Raw genomic sequence first — 25,235 nt, 5'->3', positions numbered from 1 at the left:
GTCAGCTGTCAGTCTTCCAGGGATTTCCATAGAAGTGACAGCGCTTCACCCCCACCCTCATTCCCCTTACTCCTCTCAATTTTGGATTGAGTGATGGGTACAGCGAGAAACTGTAGCATCAGCTTTAGGTTCATTGGAATGGGTAGGTGTGGGAGTGGGTTCAGTTCAGAGGCCTGCATTAAGAGATGTGAAGAAGTATAGGAAACGGGTTTGTGCGCTTGTGGAGGTGATGTCATGCTGAGCTCAAAGCAATTCCGCACCATTTCTGGAAATTAAGTTAGTTTTCAACCTCCCAATGAGTTTAATAATTGAGTTTTACCTTTATCCTGCTCTCTTAGAAGTCTGGTGATGTCACTTCTAGTTCCAACCTAGCAATCATCATTGAGTCTATGGGGACCAGCTAGCTGCTTTGCTTGCGTTGTCAGACTCGGAGATCGGCTGGAAGTACAGGAGAAAAGTAGAACTCCATCATTTGATTCAAGGGAAGGTGGAAAATCGGCTTATTAGCAGAAATGGTGTGGTATCACTTTAAGATTGAATTGTGTTGGCAAGCTCAAGATGGGGTAACTTCAGGCTCATAGGGAAAGGTATGTCTTTGTGTAATGTGTGCGTCTACTGTGTGCTTGAAAGCACCTGTTTGTGTGATGGCGCATCTGCCTTCAGAAGCAGTGGTTGTGTCATAACAGCGAGCTCAAGAATGGTTAGTATCACCCTCAGGTTCATTGTGTGTGTGTGTGTGTGTGCGTGCGTGCGTGCGTGCGTGCGTGCCTGCGTGCGTGCGTGCGTGCGTGCGTGCGTGCGTGCGTGTGCGCGCTGGCACATTTGCTGTGAGAAGGAGGTCACACCCTGCATGGGCAGCCTTAGATTCATAGGAAAGGTATGTGTGTGCGTGTGCGCGTGTGTTGGCACATTTGCTGTGAGAAGGAGCTTGTACACCCAGAAAATATGCTCTGGAATGGGCAGCTTTTAGATTCATTTGAAAGGTGTGCGTGCGTGTTGGTACATCTACCGCAAGAAAGAGCATCCATGTGCTGAAGGTGAGCTCTAGGGTGCTTTCTAGAGGCTTCCACAGGCTCCTCGGATAGTACCTCTGCAGCTCAGGAAGGAATTTTTATGGGTGAGTGTGTGTACGCAGCGAGCTAGCACCGGGTTGCACAACGGAGTGAGTAGAGGAATTCCAACAGGAATCACTTGTGTGGCATTACTACCAACTCCTCTTTTGAGAAGCTCACCCCTGAAAAGTGAAGTTGTTAGCCTGTTAGCAACTTCGGTAGTTGCCAATGGGAAAATGCATTGAAAACAGCAAAGTAGCTACTGTAGTTAGCAACTTTGGTTTTGAGAAATTCACCCCAGCCCAGGTTGCTGTGTCTGTATAGGGCTGTCCTCCAAAAAGTTCTGTGGTGTTGGGTTTTTTTCACACAACATGGCTTAGGCAGTAAGCAGTGGGCAGTTAGTGTGTGTTCGAGTGTGTGTGTGTGTCATCAATTTTGAATTGTGGTCACAAATAAAGTGTGTGTGTGTGTGTGTGTGTGTCCTTCCTTATGCCTTACCACCACCACTTCTTTTGAGTGGTGTCGAGAGGCTGTTGTCTCACTGTATAGAGTGTGTGCTTTAAAAAAGAAAAGAAAAAAAGATTGTGTATCGTGAGGCTTTTTTCCCACAACATGGCACAGGCAGTAAGCGGTGTGCGTGTGTGTGTGCGTGTGCGTGTGTGTGTGTGTGTACACCCGCGTGTGTGTAGGTGTGTGTATTCACACAAACTCCCACGCACAGCAGCAACAACAAAAAAGGCAATTTAATAATCTCGGCACACACTACTAGTCAGCCACGTCCGCAAACAAAAACACAATCTGCCATCCCGGCTCTGCACCAGAGATGGCCGGAGTGGCCTAGTGGCCATCACTACTTGGAGGAGTGGACCTGATGACTCGCTGTTCGCTCCAAAACATCAAAGTAAGAAAAAGTAAGTAGTGTGTGGTGTCTTTGAATTTTGATCATTGTTCACCCTCTCCTGCCTCACACCTGCACCTGCATTGCTGAGGGTTTGTGCACAGGGACTCTCTTGAACTTTGACAGCTTGAAGTCTCTTCGAAACTTTGGTCTGGCTAACAAGTGTTGTCAACCAACCTATTCCTCCAAGGGAGGAGATGCGAAAAGCATGCCATGACATACCCCCGTAGGCTACTGGTTGAATAAGAAGCGATTTATTTATTTATCCTCTGCCCATTTTTATTTTTACATTTTTATTGCCCTTCTTCAGGATAGGACAGTCGAGTGAGACAGGGAAGGCTCGGCAAATGACCTGGGCCGGAATTGAACCAGGGTCGCCACAGTGTAACAGTGCTGTGCCCAGCTGATTGAGCCACGGCTGGGCCATGAGAAGTGAAATTTTATGGAACACCACCAGGCCAGAGATGGCCGGAGCACTGCCAGGCTGGAAAGGAGGACGTGTATGGCACCCAAGACTTCACTACCGACAGCAAGGCAGGCAGCACCTCGCCAATTAACCAGTTAGCTCTGCAGTGTGTTGCGCGCCCTGTCGTGAGCTGCCCATCAAGCTGAACTAGGGTTTTCACCTTGGGCTATGTTAACAGCCCATTTGATGGTTCATCTCGGCAAAATACAGCCTATCTTGATCGAACACTGGACTGTGGTGATTTGAGGGGTATCTGTGGGGAGGGGACACTGGCAAAGTTGTAAGTTTTCTGTTCTGAGACTGTGTTGGAAATACTTTGCTAAAATAAAGAGACGCACAATTGCAGTAGATATGTACAGGAGTCAAACATGCCTGTCTGTCATGTCACATCACATGCTAGTTCAATATATATAGTGAGTGTTATTAAAAACTTGATGCAGTATCTGACAACAGGGTTTTTTTTTCCTGATTGAGAAACCATGGGCAATCACCTTGTCGTACGATCTTATCTCATGTAAATGGAGTTTCTTAAACTTGAAGAGATCCGATTGACTATCAAACACTATTCTTTCATTTTTCCAATGCTACTTTGCAGTGTAACCTTGCCTCTTCAGTAACAGGTGTGGTTTCATGCCAAAGAGGGAAACCCACTGTGATTATGTCTGTGCTCGTGTGTGTGTGTTCGCGCTTGTGTTAGTTGGTTAAATTGGGTGTGTGGTACCGTGTCAGCCCATGCTTGTTTGATAGGGAACCGCGTGCGTGCGTGCGTGCGCGCGTGCGCAGAGAGATACCATGTGTGCATGAGAGTGTAGAGAGAGGTAGTGTAATCACCCCAAGGCTTTAGCGGAAGGGCACAGTTCCCTCATCCTTTCCTCTGCACATCCCCTCATAAGAACAAATCAAATGCTGGAGACTGCAGCACTATTTTTAGCATAAGTCGCCGGGGGCAGATTGATTTTTTTTTTTTTTTTTTTTGAAAAAAGAAAAAAGGAGGGAGGAGGAAAAAAGCACCCTTTCATATACACATTAGCTTATTTTTATCTTCTCTCTATGTTCGCTCTCTCTCTCTCTCTCTCTCTCTCTCTCTCTCTCTCTCTCTCTTTCTTTCTCTCCCCTCTCTCTCTTTGCTTTTGCTTAGCTGTTGTAGAAAGTATTCAGCAGTCTTGGTTAATTACGATGTGTGTAAAGTCTGTCCTCTGGGCTTTTAATTGCAAACCCCACTTAGCACACAGGGACCTCAGGACGCGCTTGAGTAGTCAGCCTCCCCAACATTCACACACTCTCGCCACTCTTTTTCACACTCACACACAGTCACACACCACACACCACACACACACACACACACACACACACACACACACACACACACACACACACACACACACACACACAGTGAGTGTTCCAGCTCAGCGGCCCGATCCTTGGCTGATGAGTTGGGGGGTTCAAGGCGGGCAGATAAAAGCCAGAGAATCCCCACTGCTGTCCAATGGCCACAGAGATGAGATTGTGAGGGATGGAGGAAGAGCGAGAGGCGGAAAGGAGGAAGAGGGATGAAGGCAGCGGCCGGTGATCATCAGGCGCCCTGACACCTGTTCTGGAGGATGATGAGGCGGGAGGGAGGGAGAGGGAGGGAGAGGGAGAGGGGCAGGAGGAGGGAGGTGTACAGCAGCACAAAACACACACTTCAACTAGGGTAGTAGCATTGAAAGGGGGGGAAGAGGGGTTGGAAGCAGAGAACACAGTTCATAGGGTTGATGGGGTTGTTATAACCCTTTGACACCAGATTTTTCCAGCATGATCTGAGTGCAGAGTTGGATCAGAACCACTGGCCATCTATTGTAGGCTACGGGTACTTCTTAAACTTAAAGAATGAAAGAAAACCTTCTATCTCGGTTCAATTCCCAAGGGGGAGGCCATGTGCTATGCAGTTGGTCATCTAATGCAGGATATGGGGCATTTCTCAAAACCTAAGAGACATGGGTTCTCTTTAATTCGTTAATTCATGACCTACTGTCAAAGGGAAGGCAAATTGTTATGATTTTTATCGCAGTGGCCATATGGAGAATTTGAGATTGATGGGTATGCTTCAGAGGTGGCTTAGTGAATGTGTGTGTACGCTTATCTGTAAAGGCAAGAGAGGCCTCTGGGAGGCCTGCCTTTTTTTGGGGGGGGGGGGGGGGTACATGTCTGAAGAAGGGTCCATTGACCCTTTACGTCACTTAAAGAAAAAATAGAACAAGTGTGTGTGCAAAAAACATCTGGTTGAGGTGGATATTCTTGCCCTTTATTTGGGGGTAAAGAGTGGAAATGTTGGCTAGAGACCGAATACTGGCAGCCAGTATATATTTGTTTCCACTGTTGACAGAACTCTGCGGTGCGTTTCTCAACATTGTTTCTATTGTCACCAAGTTAGCGACTTACTTTGTCGCAATGCCATCTCCCATTGGAAACCTAGCATGTTGCTAACTCGTTAGCGATGCTTTCGAGAAATGGGGTTCAGGTCTCTCCCGCCATCGCCTTTGGCTAGCCTGTGCCTGATTTTAGAACCCTTGACTTCTTGTGGAGGTCAATCAGTGTCAGCGCTGTAGTGATTGGACATGTCAAGAAAGTCAAAAGTGATCCAAGTTGTAGAAAGTTTCGTTCACCTTGATGAGGCACGACAGCTGAAGTGGAAATGTGATTGGGTGAAGTAACTTGATGAGTTTCTCGTAGTTCGAAACCCATCAGCAACCCAAATTCCTCCTCTCCTTTCTTGACCTGAAAAGCATTCTGCATTTGTTGTGTATTCCACGCAACCTTTTGGGAAATGCAATTCGTTTTTTTGTTGTTGTTTTCGCAGTTGTAATGATGGAACACTATGTTCAGCTTGTCACTTTCATCGCCCAGGGGAGAAAAATGCATTAACTTATTGGATTTCATTTTTTTAAAGGCCAACTTCCGATAAAACTCAGTTTTACTCACTCCTTTCGAAGATCGGACGGTCACCCCAAGTTAAACTCACTTGCAAGGCTCTCATAGCGGTGCGTCAACTCTCCTGGCTGTGTTTCCCGGTGTTTCCCAATTTACATCAATAATGCAGAGAAACGAGCGAATCACGAAAGCCTTTCTGTGTTTCGTCACGTCGAAAGAAGGCGTTGCCCACAAAGGTTTATATCGACCCATTTATCTAAAAACATGTCGAGTAATTTTTTTCTGCTTGTTTTCAAAACAAGCAACGTCTGGTGGTCCGAAACATAGCTTAGCTTAGCTATCAGCTGGTTGCTACTCTCAGGTACACACACAGCACAAAGCCTCATACATAAAGCCTGCTCACTCCGGTTGCTCCGTGCCTACAGCTCGCCTAGGGGTCGCTGTCGAAAGAGCACAGCCCTGAATGGAGCCTGCACGCCTCCGTTGGCGCCCCTATAGTGCAGTACCATCCGGGGAAGTGGCGACTCTGTTTCCCATTACATTCTCTCCCAAGGCTGGAGGACTGAGCCAATCAGAGACGCGTTTCTTTGAGAGCAGGAGGAGTGAGCCAATCAGAGACGCATTTCCACGAGAAACACGGAACACTCTCTCGTTTCTCCACAAGCCACCTTGCCAGCTTGCAAAAACGTCTTGAAACAAAGCAACCAGAACGTTTTTTAAAACAGGACCAACGCGTAACACATTCAATAACAATTGGGAACACGGCAATATTAATTAAATTACGTTGAGAGGCGATCTTTAAGTGTGTATTTCAAATAGCACCCCACCCCCATTTTTCTCAGCAGAACGAAAAAAAAGGAAAGGGAAGATGTAGCACCCAATATTTTGTTTCAGATATTGAGACCCCTTGTCACATTTCCTATTTTGCTTTTAATTAATGCTGCATAGTGCATACGCAAGAACTTTGAAGTACAGACTGGAGACTTTTTGTTTAGTGGAAGGGATTGTGTTCTCGCTGCATAGGGTCACTCTTGTCACAAAATATGGATGCTGGATCTGGATTTGTATTGAATGTGATCCGTGACCCCTTGAACAAGTGCGAAACACAGGGGAGCTTATTGTGTGTTCGTGTGTGTGTGTGCTTGTGTGTGTGCTTGTGTGTGTGTGTCTGTGTCTGTATGTGTGTTCGTATATTGTGTGTGCATGAAAAGGCCCAAGTAGCACACTGTCAGTCACACGCAACGCGAACACAAGCAGCCTCGGCCTCTGCTTCCCCTCCCCCACACACACACAGACCAGGCACATAATGAGATCACATACACACAGTCCCTGCCTGAGCCTCTGGATAAACACACACACATACACACAAATATGCACATACACACACACACACACACACACACACACAAATATGTGCACACACTACATACAGTGCCCTCCATAATTATTGGCACCCCTGGTTGAGATGTGTTTTTTAGCTTCCAATTATTTTATTTTTTTTCTAAATATTATGGGACCTTAATGGAAAAAAAGAGAAAAATCCAACCTTCAATACAAGTGCATTTATTCAGTGGGGAAAAAATCCCACATAAAGAAATAATTATTTGACATCAAATAATGTGTGTCACAATTATTAGCACCCCTGGTGTTAATATTTTGTACAACCCCCTTTTGCCAACAAAACAGCACCTAATCTTCTCCTATAATGTTTCACAAGATGGGAAAAGACAGAAAGAGGGATCTTCAGCCATTCCTCTTTGCAGAATCTCTCTAAATCATCCAGAGACCTGGGTCCTCTCCTCTGTACTCTCCTCTTCAGCTCACCCCACAGGTTCTCAATGGGGTTGAGGTCAGGGGACTGAGATGGCCATGGGAGGAGCTTGATTTTGTGTCTGGTGAACCATTTCTGTGTAGATTTGGCCATATGTTTAGGGTCACTGTCTTGCTGAAAGACCAAGTGACGACCCAGCTTCAGCTTTCGGGCAGAGGGCAACAGATTTTGATTTAAAATGTCCTGGTATTTCAAAGCATTCATGATGCCATGCACCCTAACAAGCTTCCCAGGGCCTTTGGAAGCGAAACAGCCCCACAGCATCACTGACCCACCCCCATACTTCACAGTGGGTATGAGGTGCTTTTCAGCATGCGCATCTATCGTGGTACGCCAGACCCACTTAGAGTGTTTGTTGCCAAAAAGCTCAATCTTGGTCTCATCTGACCAAAGCACACGGTCCCAGTTGAAGCCCCAATACCGCTTGGCGAACTCCAGACGCTTGCGTTTATGATTGTGAGTGAGGAAAGGTTTTCTCCGTGCATGCCTCCCAAACAGCTTGTTGGCGTGTAGACAGCGCCTGATGGTTGATTTGGAGACTTTGTGACCCCAGGATGCTACCATTTGTTGTAATTCTGTAACAGTGAGCTTTGGAGATCTTTTGATTTCTCTTACCATCCTCCTCACTGTGCGTGGTGGCAAAATAAACTTGGGTCCTCGTCCAGGCTTGTTTACCACTGTTCCAGTTGTTTTGAACTTCTTAATTATTCCTCTCACAGTGGATATGGGCAGATGCAGTTGAGTGGCAATCTTCTTGTAGCCTCTGCCTGACCTGTGAAGGTCGACGCACATCTGCCTCACTTGTATGCTGTGTTCCTTTGTCTTTCCCATGTTTAAGAGTGGATAAGAGAAATGGCCTCGGTGTCACGTCATAGTTATACCCCAGGGAAACAGGAAGTGATGAATTACTAATTAAATGTTCCTACATACTCTGGTAAACTTTGTAAACTACTGTAGAAATGACAGAAATGCTTCAATTATATTTATTTCTTGGGAATTGTTAAGGGTGCCAATAATTGTGGAACAGGTGATTTAATGACAAATGTTTTTTTTTTAGTCAGGGATTTTTTTATTTTCTTACAATTCATTTGAGTTGAAGGCTACATTTTCCTACAATTTTCAGTGTGACAGTATTCTTCTGCAATAAACACTGAATTTATTTTAAGGCTTTTAACACATCTCAACCAAGGGTGCCAATAATTATGGAGGGCACTGTATATACACAAATATGCACACAGACTACACACACGCTGCTTATACACACACATATATACACATGCGTGCACGCACACACACAAATATGCACCCAGTCAGAGTAACATGCACACACAAATATACCGCCTCTGGATGAACACATAAACACAAGCCCAATTCCTCACTTGCACACAAACATACACACACGCATACATGCACAAAGGCACACACACACACACACACACACACACACACACACACACACACACACACACACACACACACACACACACACACACACACACACACACACACACACACACACAACCTTGGTTAATGCATTTTCTCTCTCTCCCCTGCTTGCCCACTCTCCCTTGAACATTTTCTTGCTCCCTCCCTGCGTTCCCTCTCTCACTCCCCATTCTCTCTTCCTCCCTCTCCTGCTCAATTTTTTTTCTGGTCTTGCTCTCTTTCTCGCTCGCTCGCTCGCTCGCTCACTCACTCTCACTCTCACTCTCTCTCTCTCTCTCTCGCTCGCTCGCTCTCTCTCTCTCTCTCTCTCTCTCTCTCTCTCTCTCTCTCTCTCTCTCTCTCTCACCTGCCCTCCCTACCCCCTCGCTCGCAGTATTTCTCTGGCTCTCTGTTTCCTCTCTCTCCTTGCTCACTGTCTCTCACCACCCCTCCCTTCTCTCTCTCTCTCTCCTTCTCTCCCTCCCTTTGTGGCCTTTCTCCTTCTCTGCTCTCTCTCTCTCTCTCTCTCTCTCTCTCTCTCTCTCTCTCTCTCTCTCCTTCTCTCTCTCCTTCTCTCCCTCCCTTTGTGGCCTTTCTCCTCCTCTCCTTGTGCTCTCTCTCTCTCTCTCGCTCCCCTTTTATCTCGGCCTGCCTGGCTCTCTGTCTCACTCTCCGTCTGACTCTTTTGTCTTGCTCGCTGCCTCACTCTCCTCCTGTCTCTCTCTCTTTCTGCAGTGCCTTTACCCAATTTTTTTTCCACTGAGGGATGTTTCGAATTACTTTCTCAAAAATACCTAAATAATGGCGTGTCTTTCAATAAAAAAGGGTAAACTCTAAATGACTGAACACTGTTGCTTGGCTACACGTGCGTGCGGGGTAAATTGGATGCATTCTGAGACCGTTTAACTCCAAGAGACACTGGAAGAGTTGCATTGGGCTCTACGTGTTAGCATGCAACAAGAAACACAAACGCATTCATCTCGGAGAGAGAAGCCTGGGCTAAAATATTCATACTTTTCACAACAGAAGGCTGTTTAATAGCCATATTACTGTGTACCGCTGTGCGGTTTTGTGCTCTATGTTGCTCACTATGAAAGTAAAGCAAAAAATGATGGTCTAACTTTTCTTTTTCTTTTTAATTTCCTTCTTTGTGTCTGCCTATCTATCTCCTGCTCTCTCTCTCTCTCTCTCTCTCTCTCTCTCTCTCTCTCTCTCTCTCTCTCTCTCTCTCTCTCTCTCTCTCTCTCTCTCTCTCTCTCTCTCTCTCTCTCCTTCTGTGCAGCCTCTGATAACAGTCAGCGTTTTCAGGAGACGTGTTTCGCTTTCGCATTGACACCTCAGCAGGTCCAACAGATCAGCAGCTCAATGTAAGTCCCAGCCAAGCCTCGAGCCTCCACCAGCCAGCAGAGACTGTTCTCATAATCTGGTTTCATAATCTGGTGTGGAAAAAAAACTACTGCGTTGTTCTCGCAGAAGATGTTGCGTGGATGGATGCATACATGTCAATGTGTCTTCTTCCATGCCTTTTGAGTTTTTGCCCTTTATTTTTACCTCCTTTCTCATAGGGACATATCGGGGACCAAATGTGACTTCACAGTTCAAGTTCAATTAAGGTAATTTACCATCGCAATTCACAAATTACAAGATGCAATAAATCCATAGGTGTTGGAGTCCATGTATTTCAATGCACATTACTCTGTGTTCTTCTGTGCTCTTCTTCAGGTTTTGTTTATCAGAAACAAGTTGTCCTCAGGAAGACCACTTTCCGCCCAATTTATGTGTGAAAGTCAACGGGAAGCCATGCAATCTCCCGGTAAGAGGACCCTTCACTAGACTGGTCAAAATAAGACAAGGGTCCCTCAAGACCCTTGGTCTAATGGGCACATCATCATCATCATGTTTTGTTCAATCTAAATTGCCGGTGTCCTATCTATATGAGCGACCCGTCGAGATGTGATTCTCTTCGCTACTGAGCATGCGCACGCATGCGCACACCCTCGCGGTGGTTTTCGCGGGTGATTGCCCATCGAATTGTGAGACCGCAAGTTACGATAGGATCCCCTGAGACTGTCAACTTTAGTGACTCAAACTGTAGCCTATGTCCTCCAGAGGTTACCACCAGTCATCCATAGTCTAGTTAGCCTATAGCCTGTCCACCGACTGTCATGGACTGAAAGTTACGATATAGTCTATCCCCTGGGGGGGAAACGGGAAATAGCGTGGATCATCCAGCAGATCATTGGAAAATCTGCGAAATAGCGTGGCCTCGAACATTTGCTACTTTGTTGCCTAACCGTAATCGCTCACACACTCAGCATCGAACATTGTAACATCGATCAGAAAAGACTATTTATGTAGAGGAGGCGTTCTCATTGCAAAATGGAAAAAATCGCCACCTCTGATTGAGCTGTCAAAATGCTCCCTCCACCCTTCACTCAAGAATTTGAATCGACTGCATTGTAAAATGCCTGAACATGGTAATAAGAAATGCACTGGTGGGGATGTTATGAAAATATGATTCCGGTCATTAAAAGGCAGACATCTACCAAAACAAAGCCACAATACGCTATCTGCTATCTGGGGATATCTAAAGCGCGCTTGTTTATCCCCATACACATGATTTCATGTGGCAATTTGCCTTGCGAGCCCACGTCGCATTGAAACCAAACCAACAGCAAATGACTGCATTAAACAACCCGTAGCCAGGCCCTGATCCCAAACACTTTCTCCAGTATTTGCGCAAACTCAACTCAGTCTCTTTCATATGGCACGTTTCTTAACTTGCTCAAACGAGAGGCTGACGTGGTCAGCAGCCGCACGTTCTTATTAAACTCCGCACGAACGATTGCACACCCCTGTCCGTGAAATAAACAAAGTAATGGTTATTAAAACAGTCCTACGTGGACCGATTGAAACGCCTTCCGCGGAAAATCAAGGTCGCTCATTTAGATGAGGCATCGCAAGTCGATAGAACACCACTATCGAATAGGGCGACCGGTTGCTCATCTCGACGAGGCAACACATCTCGACAGAACACCGGCCTTACCGTGGCTCTAATAATAGGGCATTGGACTGTGAAACCGGCGACTCTGGTTCGATTCCGCTCAGGGCCATTTGCCAGTCCTTCTCCGTCTCTTTCTCCTTACTCGTTTCCTGTCTCTCAGTCTCACTGTACTGTCACAAATAAAGGCATACAAGCCATAAATGTTTTTAAAAAAAAAAAAAAGCTAAATGGCACTACATTATGCTTTGTATTTGTATGTATCAGTCAGTATGTGTAACCTCCAGTGGTCTGTGCTGTTTTGCAGGGATATCTTCCTCCAACCAAAAACGGAGTAGAGCCAAAGCGACCCAGTCGGCCGATCAACATTACCTCACTGGTCCGACTCTCCACAACAGTCCCCAACACCATTGTGGTCTCGTGGACCTCTGAAATCGGAAGGGTAAGCTTGTTGCACCCTTTCACTCTGTCCTGGGTCATGGAATAGATTGTCTTTTATTGTCACTACACAAATGTATTACACATTTCCACATGTGGACTGTAAGCCACATACTACTTCACCTCTTCCATCTCACACTGTCCTGGATCCTAATGGAGTAGAGTTGTGCTATTCAAATGACTACAGCTAGAAGCTACTAGACGTTTTCTTGGAACTTCAGCACCATTCAAGCTAAAGAAAAAAGAGATGCCCAGTTGCTTACAACAAAACTACTTTGAAATCATGACCTGGATGAATGAGAATCTGCACACACACACACACACACACACACACACACACACACACACACACACACACACACACACACACACACACACACACACACACACACACACACACACACACACACACACACACACACACACACACACACACACACACACACGAAAGCATACATACATTATGTACGATGTCAGCACCTCTCTTTCGTTTTATCCTGAATCATCACCCTCTCAAAGCTTTGTGGTTGTGCACAGATTTTGGTGTGGTACTCCACTGCTTACAGCGAGGCTGCATGGGCCTGTTAAGGGGTGCACCCCAAGAGAGGGTAAACTCCAATGCAAAGTTCCTAAAGTATTTGCACTGTAACATCTCACCATTTTTTGTAAGCACTCACTATCACATATGGGTCAGGTTAGTCCATGAAAGTCATTTTTTAGCTATGCAATGAGTTCAGCCACCATCAAAGTCAGGAATACACAGTGCTTTTTTTGATAAAAAATTAATGATAAAAAATGTCCATAAAAACTTTCGGAGCCATTCCGTTTGACCTTCCTTTTGGAAAAGACGGGGGGAACCTCCTCATGTGTAAACAAGGCTCAACTTTCCAAATATCCGCTTCATCTTAATGTCCTTTGACATCTATTGCACTAGGCCTTGTGTCTGATGTGCAGTCTGTGTGTAGTCAGATATAATCGTCCAACCCTGGATACACACACACCACACACCACACACCACACACCACACACCACACACACACACACACACACACACACACACACACACACACACACACACACACACACACACACACACACACACACACACACACACACACACACACGAGCGCGCGCACACATACAGTGTGTGTGTGGTTCTTGTACATGTGTGTGATCTTGCCCTGTGGCAGTGTGGTGCTCGCTTTACTCATGTTCCTGAAAACGTGCACACACACACACACACACACACACACACACACACACACACACACACACACACACACACACACACACACACACACACACACTTTCTTGCCAGGGCAGGCTGGCCCGACTGTTGGCAATGACTTTGTGAGCGTCCTAACTGACTCAAAGGAATGTAATTACCATCTACTCTTCCTCCTTTCTCTTCATCTCTCTCTCTCTCTCTCTCTCTCTCTCTCTCTCTCTCTCTCTCTCTCTCTCTCTCTCTCTCTCTCTCTCTCTCTTTCTATATATACCCATTTGTCTTATCTGGTGTCCTTTCCCTCTCCTTGTTCTTTTTGCGGTTTTCCCGCTCTCCCATCCCTTCTCTCTTTCTCATCTCTCTCTCTTTCCCTCTCTCCCTGTCTCTCCCTCTTTCCCTCTCTCCCTGTCTCTCCCTCTTTCCCTCTCTCCCTCTTCATTATCCCCCCCCCCCGTCTCTCTCTCTCTCTCTCTCTCTCTCTCTCTCTCTCTCTCTCTCTCTCTCTCTCTCTCTCTCTCTCTCTCTCTGCAGAGTTACTCTATGGCGGTGTATCTGGTGAAGCAGCAGTCGTCCACAGTGCTCTTGCAGAGGTTACGGTCGAAAGGCATTCGGAACCCTGACCACTCCAGAGCCCTGAGTGAGTGCCTTGCCTCTCACTTCAGTCTTCAGTAGGGACCATGCGCAGTGCAGAGCAAAGCAGCCCCCTTAGCTATTACGTATCACATGGCAAGAGGCTCCCCACCCCAAGCTTAAAAAAAGAAAAGAAAGAAACAGCGATACCTGATACCTGATGGAAAACTTTTCCAAAATACACTGCAGAATGATTTATCACCTAGAGTAATCCCCTCCTTCTTGGGACCATTATATTTTTGTTTAAAAAAGAAAGGAAGAAAATAAAATAAAAAGTGAAAAAATGTGTATTTTGGCATCTTTGTTAAAACTGACTGGTTGGCTGTGTTAACGCTCAGTCTGAACTCTTAATTCTTCCTTCCCTGTTCCCTTTCTGCAGTCAAAGAGAAGTTAACGGCAGATCCAGACAGTGAAATCGCCACAACAAGCCTGCGAGTATCATTGCTCTGTCCGGTAAGCTCAACTCTAATGTTAGGCCTTAACAGATACGAGTTCTTCAGCTCTATATCTGGTAATCTAACACACATTACACCCTTCCAGGCCAAGCGCAGGTCTTCCAGCCTGTCTCTCCTACCCATACCTTATAGTGTCACTGCAAACTTATGGCCATGTCACTTTAGGCCATATATTTTAGGACGTCTTCTACCTTTGTTTTATTTTATTTTCCTTTCTTTCCTTATTGCTCTGTCTATCTGTCCTCCAGACGTCAGGGCTTGATAAAAAAAATCCAGTTGTATAATAATAGACTCGTTTTTTTGTTTTCACTCTATTTTTGTGTTTAGTCAGGAATTTGTGTCTTATTTCTGGAGCCAAACAATTCTGCAAATAGTTTTTAAAAGCCAGGGGTGAATTTCTCAAAACCATAGTTGCTATAACTACGTTACCTGCTCTGCGTCTGTGTGTGTGCGCATGCGTGTGTGTGCGCGTGCGTGCGAGTATGTGTGTGTGTGCGTATGTGCGTGCGAGCGTGCGTGTGTTATCCCAGCTGCAGGCTTTTTAAAATACACCAGGGGTGTCAAACTCATTTTGGTCCGGGGGCCGCATACAACCCATGTGGACCTCAAGCGGGCCGCATTAGTAACATCATCGCAAAAAAAAAAAAAAAAAAACGTAAAGCAGAGGATTAGTGTTCAGTACTATCACGTTTCAAGTGTGTTGAATATGTAGAAAGCAATGCAATACTGATAATCCTATGCAAAATTTCCTTGACTTCATTCATTCATTGGCAACCGTCAATTAATGAAATATGGGACAGTTCATTTTGGCAGGGGGTCTGGGGGTTTACCCCCAGAAAATTTTGTATTTCTTATATGTAATTTCCTGCATTTTCACGCATTCTAACATCCCGTTTCCAGTTTGAGCTTAATAGGAACCAATACAAATCCTATTATATTTATTATTTAATTACAACCAATACCAATACAATACGAATAAGAAGTATTAACATTTTATCTCTATATATGAGGTCTATAATATATGAGCTTTATGAAATGCCTGTTACAGTACAAATTCACTATTTATAATAGAAGTGTGAGGTGCACTTTACTACATATATACAGTGTAACAGAGGGACCATTGGGTTAATGTCATGCAGGTTTCGATTTTGCCCCGAGGGCCGTAATTGCGCATTTCGGTTATTTAAAAAAAAGAAAAAAGTAAAAAAAAAAAAAAAAAAAATTTTTTTTTTTTTTTTTTACATCCGGGCCGGATGGAACCCTCCCGCGGGCCGGATGCGGCCCGCGGGCCGTATGTTTGACACCCCTGATATACACCTTTGTGTCCGAGGTGTGTATTCATGTGCGACAGCATGGGCGTGCTGTCTGCCATGTACTCTTCTGTTGTCGTGGAGAATATTTTGTCTGGCTGTTTGCGCGTCTGTGTGTGTCGGTTGGCACCGTAAATGTTTATTTTATATCTTTGTCTGCCTCTGCCTGTCTGCATGCTTAATAACATGTTCTAACATGCCCGTGGACTTCTCTCTCTCCCTCTGTTCTTATCTTTTACTCATTCTCTATCCCTCTCCCTCTATCTCTTGTTCTCTCTCTTTCATCATATCTCTTTCCCTGTCTTTCTGTCCCACCTCCAACTTTTTCTCTTTTTTGGTGTCTCTCTTCCCTCCTCCCTCTTTTCTCCCCTGCCCCTCTCGCCCCCTGCCCTCTCTCTCTTTCCTTCTCTCTCTCTCTCTCTCTCTCTCTCTCTGCCCCCCCTCTCTCTCCCTCTCTCTCTGTGCCCCCCCCCCTCTCTCTCTCTGCCCCCCCCCCCCCCCCCCCCTCTCTCTCTCTCTCTCTCTCTGCCTCTCTCTCTCTCTCTCTCTCTCTCTCTCTCTCTGACTCACTCACTCTCTTCTTCTCTCAGCTGGGGAAGATGCGTCTGATGATCCCGTGTAGGGCTCTCACCTGTTCGCACCTGCAGTGCTTCGACGCCACCCTCTACCTCCAGATGAACGAGAAGAAGCCCACGTGGGTCTGCCCCGTCTGTGACAAGAAGGCACCCTACGAGCACCTCATCATCGACGGGTGAGAACCATGATACAGCAGGTCTTGTGTCCCTAAGCCCTCATCCACCTGTTGCCTCCACTCATACTGTTTACAGGCCGACCAGAACCGTGTACGTGCTCGCATCAGTTATGTTGGGAGCTAAACTGTTTACCTGCGAACCACCAGCATTCATACCGGCTCTGAACAACTTTATCATATGTGATCACTTGTTATCTGGATGAACCTGGATGGTAACTTTTAACCGAATTGTAATATTCAGTTTTGGTATTCGGCCAAGTGGGTAATTATTAATCGGTTTTGGTTTAGGCCACAAATGTTCATTTCGGTGCATCTCTAGACCTCATCGATGACTGGGAAAAGCCCTGATCCCGTCCCCAGTGCCCTTCAGTCTTAATGCCCCTGAGGCCTAACAGCACTTCCCTTTTGGCCCAGCCTGTCATTCCTCCAGGTCTGTTGCCATCATTTCTATTACCCTCCAGTGCCTGTCCCCAAATGCCCCAACACTAAATGCCCCCATCCCTGACTGTCAGCCATATTGCCCCAATCCCCAACTATTCAACCCTGTCCAATCCCATATTCCCCGTAAGCAGACCTTCAAGCCCTGCAATCTAGGACCACGTGTTGATGTCTTCAGTTCGGTCAGCAAGGATTATTGTAGGCACCAGTGTAAAGCTTGCACTGGGAACCAGGTGCTTTAAAGAATGTGGAACTGGTTTGTAGCATCTGAATCCAGGTTTGAATTATGTCGCTGCTATGCTTTTCAGGCCCTTTGGCTCTGAGCCACTGGAGACGGTTCACATCTCCCACCCCCCTATCCCACTTTCACCCACACGCACGCACACACGCATACGTGTGAATACACACACACACACACACACACACACACACACACACACACACACACACACACACACACACACACACACACACACACACACACACACACACACACACACATACACTCTCACACACTCTGTCTACCCAGGAGGGCCTTAAGTTTCCCCAACAGCTCACTCACAGTACCAGCAGGGAAGCTCGGCAGCTGGCTCCCCCAGTCTGGGTTCTTAACGCCATTAAAGTGTGTTGGACAGCTGCTGTTAGTGACCTCTGTAGACCTCTCACATCCTATGGAAAGTAAAAACACGTCAGACTGGGAGAATAATGTGACTGACAGGTGTTTAAAAAGCAAGCGCCGGAGGAGGGGCGGTCAGGTGTGGTGGAGTAGGGGCGTAAGAGCTGCCTGGAGCAGACTTGATGATGTCACTTCCTTCCTGTCTTAAGTCTTCCTTAAGTCTAGCGGTGTAGCGTTCCTGCTGTGCTGAGTTTTCCCTCCTGCTGCTCCCGCAGGTTGTTCATGGAGATCCTGAACAGCTGCGATGACTGCGATGAGATCCAGTTCAAGGAGGACGGCAGCTGGGCCCCCATGAGGTCAAAGAAGGAGGTGCAGGAGGTGTCTGCCTCGTACAACGGACTGGAAGGTAAATGCTCTTCTTTTTGCTGTTTAATAATAGTAACAGTAGTAGCAACAATAATACTGATGATGATGATAACAGTAATGATGATAATAATAATAATGATAAACAAATAATAAGTGACAAAAAATAGTATGTAATAATGAAAATATAATAAAGCCCTTCTGTTTGGTCCTTTTCAGATTCATCTCTTCCTTTCATTTACTGTACATCTAGCACTCAAAATGGCAAAGTCGTAATGATAATGTGCTGCAGAGCATATTTTACAACATATGTGGCAGTCCTGCAGTGCTTCAGCAGCTTGCCACAGCAACACAAGTTAGAAATAATATTATGTCAAGTTTCGTTATAGTCAGGCTTGTGGCGGTTTTGCTATGGTAGGGAGTTGTGGTGCTTGTGTTTTTTTTCTGCAGATGTTGTATGTCTTGGTAACGTCCTCCTTCCTTCATTGAATCAAAACAAAAGAAATTGCTTTTGATGGCTTGAATATTATTGGGATTCATTCAACCGTTCAAAGTCGATGTACACAAGAACTGGAGCATTACTGTGTGTCGACTTCTGATATATTGCTTTATTAGCTTATTGTGTTTGATTGCTGCAGAATATTGATGTCTACAAAAAGCATTTCTGTAGCATGATGTGTTTGCTCCCTCAATGTAAATACTTTTTCTGGAGCGCAATATAATGTTTGCTTTCCATTTCCCTCTCTTCCATTCCAATTGGAGCACTCACTTGCTAGACATATAAATGATTCATTCAATGCTGTCCTAAAGTGTTGTGTGAAGTTTTTTGAATGCCGTTTTCAGGATAATAATGACAATTGTCACTAGTGCTCCAAACAAGCAAAACAGATTGTACAGACCTTTCTTTACTTCTACTTTGTTTACAGTATTTACTTAATTCGGCAACTGAAGAGGAAACGTTTCATATCATCGCTGTCCAGCAGAGACCTTTTCCATTTATAAATCACTACTTTCTAAATAAATAAACACTAACATTAAAGTTGGTTATTAAATAATGTATCATATATGTATATTCATGGAGACTGACCAGTAGTACTGAGTTATACACTCAAGGCCCTGATTTGAGAATGTCAGAAATGGCTGATCTACTGAGATATTCACGCACAACCATCTCTAGGGTTTGCAAATAATGGTACGAAAAAGAAAAAAAAATGCAGTGAGCAGGGATTCTGTGGGCAAAAATGGCTTGTTGATGGCAGAGGTAAGAGGAGAACAGCCATACTGGTTTGAGTTGATACAAAGGCAACATTAAGTAAAAAAAACACTCATTTCAACCGAGGTATGCATAATAGAATCCCTGATTACACAGCACATCAAATCTTGAGGCAAATGGGCTATAGCTACAGAAAACCACATTTGGTGCCACTCCTGTTATCTAAGAACACGAAAATGAGGCAACAATTTACACAGGCTCACCATAAACGGCACTAGAAGATCGGAAAAATGTTGCCTGGTCTGATGAGTCTTGATATCTACTGCAACACTCAGTTAGAATGGTCCGAATTTGGCGTCAACAGCATGAAAACATGGGTCAACCCTGCTTTACATCAACATTTCAGGCTTGGGATATAATGGCATAAGGACATTTTCTTAGCACAATTTGGGCCAATTAGTACCAATTAATATTTGTTGGAATGCCACAGCCTACCCAAGTTTTGTTGTAGGCAGCTCAGGCAGTTCTGAAGGCAAAAGGGGGTTCAACCCAGCATTAGAGAGGTGTTCCTAATGGAGTGGCCGGTGAGTGTATTTTATAATGAATAAAGAACAAACATAAAACATAAAATACTAATTTCTGGACAGCGACGATATAAAATATCTTTTACATCATCAGCAGTATGTCTTTACATTGGCAGCATAGAACATATTTTTTAATGAAAACAACACCCAGTGTCTTTACTTTGCTGACTTCTTTAATGTGGATTAGACATCACATAAAAAACATTAACATGATCAAACCTCAAAGTGTCTGACTGTGGCATAAAAAAACAATAATTACATACAGTGAATAAGATAACCATAAATGAAGTTGACAAATGCAATGGAATCGTTTCACAATATAAAAATATTATCCTCACAGGTGCCACATGGAGAGTGTTTTTGTTTTGTCAAACACAATCTATTCACCTGGCTCTCGTACTTTGTGAACTTGTTATATTCGTATAAATTGAATTGAATTGTGATTGAGAATGGCAAACAAATTGAAAAACACACCGACCTGAAAAAAGCTATGCATAAGATCTACAGAACATTAAATAAAACTAAACTTCCTGTCAGTGTCAGAGCAGATGAGCAGGGAGTTAAACCCAACGAAGTTGTGATTTATAAAGGATACCAACAGTCTAGTCACTCTAAAGGAAGTTGCACTGAAGGCTCTTTTCCTCCAAGGACATCTGGGTCTCTTCCAAATATCTAATGAGTTCTTTTTGGCCCGTGCAGAACCATTCATGGAATGTTTCATTGAGATCGGGCCAGTACTGAAATCAGAGGCCAGCTTATTTGTGTAGCCCTGTTTTTTAAACAGAAGCCAGTTCAGTGTGCTTTCCAAAAAGAAGAAGAAAAGTCAAGAACAGTGATTGGTAAAATTGTAAAAGGCCTAAAAGAAAAATTGGCGGGGTCGCCAGAGTTCGAAGCTGCCGCCTCGCCATTCATTTCGTATAACCGGTCACCTCGTCGGCCGATATCCCTTACATAATCCACGAAAGTATAGGTGCGGAAGTGGATCGCAGAAAAAGTTTGGGGACCACTGTTGTTGGTGTTGATACAGGTTTTGCCACCGTTCTGCTTACAAACAATTGGAAACTATAGTGATAACACAAGTGCGATCATGACAGAAGTAGTGAGGAGAAGAGAAAGACATATTTATAACTGAAGATTCACTGTGATATTCAGTCAGCAATGACTCGTGCCTCTCTTACCTGATGCAAAAGAAAAGCGTTACACTGTCCTCGCTCGCACATTTCATGGAAAAGTAATTCCCCAACTGTATGACATGCAGAGAAATTGAAAACAAATGGGCACAGAGGGAGAATGCGGCCCAGTTGGTCATGCTGCTTTATCCCCCTCGATGTCGAAAGCTTCCTTTGTCACTGGGATGAATATGTGCTGGAGTTTTTTTTCCAAAGGATGCTGTGTTTGTTTTCTTGAAGATTAATTTGTGAAAATCACAACACTACCACTCCCGCCTTAGTTAATGACACGGTTTGACTAATAGTGGTGGTCAGGTAGCATATTTTTTTGTAATGGATGTTGCTTGTGTTAAATTATATATTTTCTGACATTTGTGGTGCTTGGGGCTGCCCGTGAATGCATTTGATGCTGATTGTTAAGGGTATTATTATTCTCTGCTTCTGTGCATAGGTTTTGTGTGTAGTATTTTGTATCCATATACTCTCCTGTTCCTGTATGCCTGACACTACACACACTTCTCCCTTGCACTTTTGTTGTCTGGATTCGTTGTACAGGCAACTGTCCAACGACCCATTAAGAATGGCGCTTTGTCCCATCTTCCAGGGGACATGTCTTTGCCAGGCCAGCTATCGAAACTTTTTTCTTGCAGTTCCTGGTTGTTAACCGTTGGCTTTGTCTGGTCTTCCTGGTTCCCAGTGTAGAACTTCTCATTGACCAATAAGTTATCTTGTGTCCTGGGATCCTTGTCGTAGTACCTGACATTGACTAGTCTGCTATCTTCTATTGCAAAGCCGTAGCGTAATGCCTGATATTGACAAATACATTTCTCATGCCATCGGTTCTTGGTATCTTTTGAAAGGAAATGGCACATCAACTAATCATGCTGTCCCTGGTCTTGCCTGTTGGCTTTTGTCTTGTGTCTCAGGGTTCCATTGTCAAAGTGTAGTAGTACCCTTCCCAATGAGTTAGCTTGTGTCCCGGAATCCTTGCGGTAGTACCTGACATTGACCAATGGGCTGTCTTGTGTCCCAAGGTTCAATGAGTTCACTTGTGTTCCCAGTGTAATACTTTTCATTGACCAATGAGCTATCTTGTGTTTCAGTGTAGAACGTGGCGTTGACCAATGAGCTGTCTTGTGTCCCCAGGTTCCCAGTGTCGGCCAGCGGCGTCGGAGCAGAGAACGTCCTCGTCCCACTCCAACAGCAACAACAAGAAGGTGGAGGTCATCGACCTGACCCTGGACAGCTCCTCGGACGACGATGACGACGACGAAACAGCCGCCAAGAGGACGTGTCCCTCACTATCCCCCACGTCGCCGCAACTGAGTAAAGGGTATGTGCACAGGGTGATGTGGCTCAGAGGGCTACCATTAGTGAAAAGTGAAAGTGAAAGCCCTATTGGGGAAACTCCATTACGCCAGGGACCAGGGTTCGATTCCGACCCAACATCATTTCCCGGTCCTTCCTCATCTCTCTATCCCACTCATTTCCTGTCACCGTCTTCGACTGTCCTCTCTCAATTAAGTCTAAATAAGACCAAATGTCTTTTAAAAAGTAAAGGGTACGCGCAGTCCACCGCAGTTCCTCATTGACTTACATTTGACCTTGTTCTCTGTTTGTGGTGTTATTTTGTTAAGAAACTTTGTTCGTTGACAAGTTTTAAGGCAACCCATTAGTCCTACTTTTGGAAAGTTTGAAGTTGTTTTATTTAATTTGTCAGTCTGCCAAGCATGTAATGACTTTGTTAAAGCTTTTTGCACTGGGATATTAGACTAATATTTGAAAGCTAATTGGAATGAACTGTGTCCTCATATAGCCCTCTCTGTCACCCAAAACTCTTGCTTTGTTGTAGTCGTCATTGTTCTGGACTTGGTGAAAACGTGTCTGTGAAGGTTTTCATTCATTCAGATCATGTTATCCATGATCTTATCCTGTTTGGATGATACTTCTTCACACCTAGTTGCTATTTAATTACTTGTTTCATAGCACTCACTGTGTTGTATTGCAAATGTAAGAAGCATTGGACAGCGCTCACAGATGATGGCAATTCTATTGTCATTAAAAGCTGGCCACACAAAAAGAAGGCCACACAGCCCTAAACTGACATTGGTCATAAGTCAAAATCTGAGACTGCTGACCTTTGCCTCATCAGTTACGACTATCTCAAGTGGGATTCAGCACTCAGTGAAAATCCTTACAATAATACTAATAGGTGACAGTGTGAGCGTGACCGTGTCTTGCCCACATGTCCTGCTTTGCGTTGCCTCTGCATAGTGTTGAGCCTCCACGGTCCACATGCAAGGAGGCTTTGTGTGAGCAGAACTTCCTTCAGATGGCATGGGGAAACATCACTTAACACCCCATTTACCAAGTACCATTGGCCATGTATACATGGACACTTCTGATCCGATTAGAATAGTAATATTTTCAATCTAAACAGCAATTCATATATGACCTGATCGGGATGGATTTCTTTGATCGGATCAGAGTTGTAATCGGAACAGAAGAGGTGGTGTAGTGATCCACTTTAATGTGACATGAATATGCTAACTGATACTGATCGGCTTCTCTTCATCTGTGCAGGGTATTGAACCTGCACACGCAGGCATCGCCGGTGAGCAGAACTCCCAGCATGCCCCAGGTGGACACCAACTACATCCCCCCTCCCCCTCCCCTCATCCAGGACTACCGCCACTACTACCCCACGCACAACGACTTATCAGGTGAGACTCGCATTTATCATTCATCACTGAAAGGAATTGTTTATCCATCCTCTTTAAAAATCCACAATCAAGGGCTGTTCTACCTGCCTAGGTTGGAATGTCCTTTCCCCTCCCAAAATGTCCAACCAAATTAAAGGTAGTTTTCACCTAGCTACCTGGCACCTGGTGTTTTTCTCATCATGTTTGAATGAATTGTACTATACAAGTGAAGTCATTACTGGTCAAAGGACTGAACCCCATATGGCTACCTGGTGTGCATTTCTCAAAACCATAGTTACTAACTGTGTTAGCTACTTTGCTGTTTGCAATGCAATTTCCCATTGACAACTACCCAAGTTGCTAACTGGCTAACAACTACGCTTTTGAGCAACGCACCCCTGGTGTGCTGATTGTTGCCCTGCATGGCAGCCATTTTCCACCAGTTTGTCAAGGAGTATATGAATACTCGTAGGTGAATGTGAGTCGTTCAATGGGAAGCGCTTCAGGTATAGAGAACGAGGGTTATGTATATAGCCACGGTTCTATGCGTTCCGGATGACCACCAGAGCTTGGCTGTCACTCGAAGTGTACACGAGAAATTCTGACAAGAGGACATTCCCTGGGTGGACCGCTCTTTTGACCCGACCCCGTGGTCACCGGGTGACGTCACCCAGGTCACAAGTGACTTTGTTGTTATTAAATACTCGACCTGCACGGACGTGCAATGGACATCCAGTGCTGTAAGCACCGCCTCTGGCGGTCAGGAGGAACGATATAGAACCCATTTTCCCCTCAATCGACTAATTAAAAAGCAATCTTTTTCTTTTACCTCCAATGCCCTCCAACATCCCCTTTGCTTTTGTATGTGATTATAAAAGTACGTAATCTGTGAAACAGGTTAGCCCTTAGTGCATTACAGTATGTATTGTATGTACAGGACATACATGCATCATAGCGCATTGCAGTAGGTGACCTATTGGAGAAAGTATGTGGAAGGAGATGGATTTAAAAAAAAAAAAATCTTATTTACCACAAGAACCACCATGTGGAATGCAATTTTCAGTCCATCTATGGCATTCATTTACGGTCTGTAGATGACATTCAGGTCTGAGGACAAATGAGGACAGATGCATACACACACACACACACACACACACACACACACACACACACACACACACACACACACACACACACACACACACACACACACACACACACACACACACACACACACTAACGGCCTGGCCACAAAATGACTGTGCCTACACTGAAATAAGGGGTAAGAAGATGAATGTTTGATAGCAGCTGTGTTATTTCATGAATAACATTATGACTGATAGAGATGTGTCGACGGCTTCTCCATGTGTGGCACCATGCCCTCAAAAAACCCAGAAATAACACATCAGCTTATTAATACAATATTGGCTTTTCTAGCATGCAGCAGCAGAGACGGTGTGGTTGTAGTGTTGGCCTAGAGAAGGTTATTCATGACCTGTGTGAAAATAGTGTTCCATCAAAAATAGCTGTCGTGTGTGTGCGCTTACAAACACACAGGACAGTTACACACACACACACACACACACACACACACACACACACACACACACACACACACACACACACACACACACACACACACACAAAGTAGTTTCTGTCATAGCAGTGGCTGATGAGACCCTACAGCTAAATAACCAACTGATTTAGAATAGACATACAGTAATTGCTTGAGTCAGATAGGAAAGTAAATGGATAGAA

The 25,235-nt window shown here is 44.8% G+C and overlaps 1 protein-coding gene across 1 annotated transcript in view; it reads left to right on the top strand.

Moving 5' to 3' along the window:
- pias1a (protein inhibitor of activated STAT, 1a) overlaps positions 1–25,235 on the top strand; it is a 67,756-nt gene that overhangs the window by 33,605 nt on the left and 8,916 nt on the right. Inside the window, exons 6-15 of the mRNA XM_063188043.1 lie at positions 9,865–9,949; positions 10,148–10,195; positions 10,305–10,395; positions 11,891–12,025; positions 13,778–13,883; positions 14,256–14,329; positions 16,232–16,392; positions 17,722–17,852; positions 21,922–22,108; positions 23,359–23,498. Of these exons, the coding sequence (XP_063044113.1) occupies positions 9,865–9,949; positions 10,148–10,195; positions 10,305–10,395; positions 11,891–12,025; positions 13,778–13,883; positions 14,256–14,329; positions 16,232–16,392; positions 17,722–17,852; positions 21,922–22,108; positions 23,359–23,498 (1,158 nt within the window). The remainder of the gene's footprint in view (positions 1–9,864; positions 9,950–10,147; positions 10,196–10,304; positions 10,396–11,890; positions 12,026–13,777; positions 13,884–14,255; positions 14,330–16,231; positions 16,393–17,721; positions 17,853–21,921; positions 22,109–23,358; positions 23,499–25,235) is intronic.

Source organism: Engraulis encrasicolus, chromosome 22 (genome assembly GCF_034702125.1).
Source record: "Engraulis encrasicolus isolate BLACKSEA-1 chromosome 22, IST_EnEncr_1.0, whole genome shotgun sequence".
NCBI classification, from domain to species: domain Eukaryota; kingdom Metazoa; phylum Chordata; class Actinopteri; order Clupeiformes; family Engraulidae; genus Engraulis; species Engraulis encrasicolus.
Note: the sequence above shows the minus strand (reverse complement) of the source record. Positions and strands in the feature narration are given on the sequence as shown.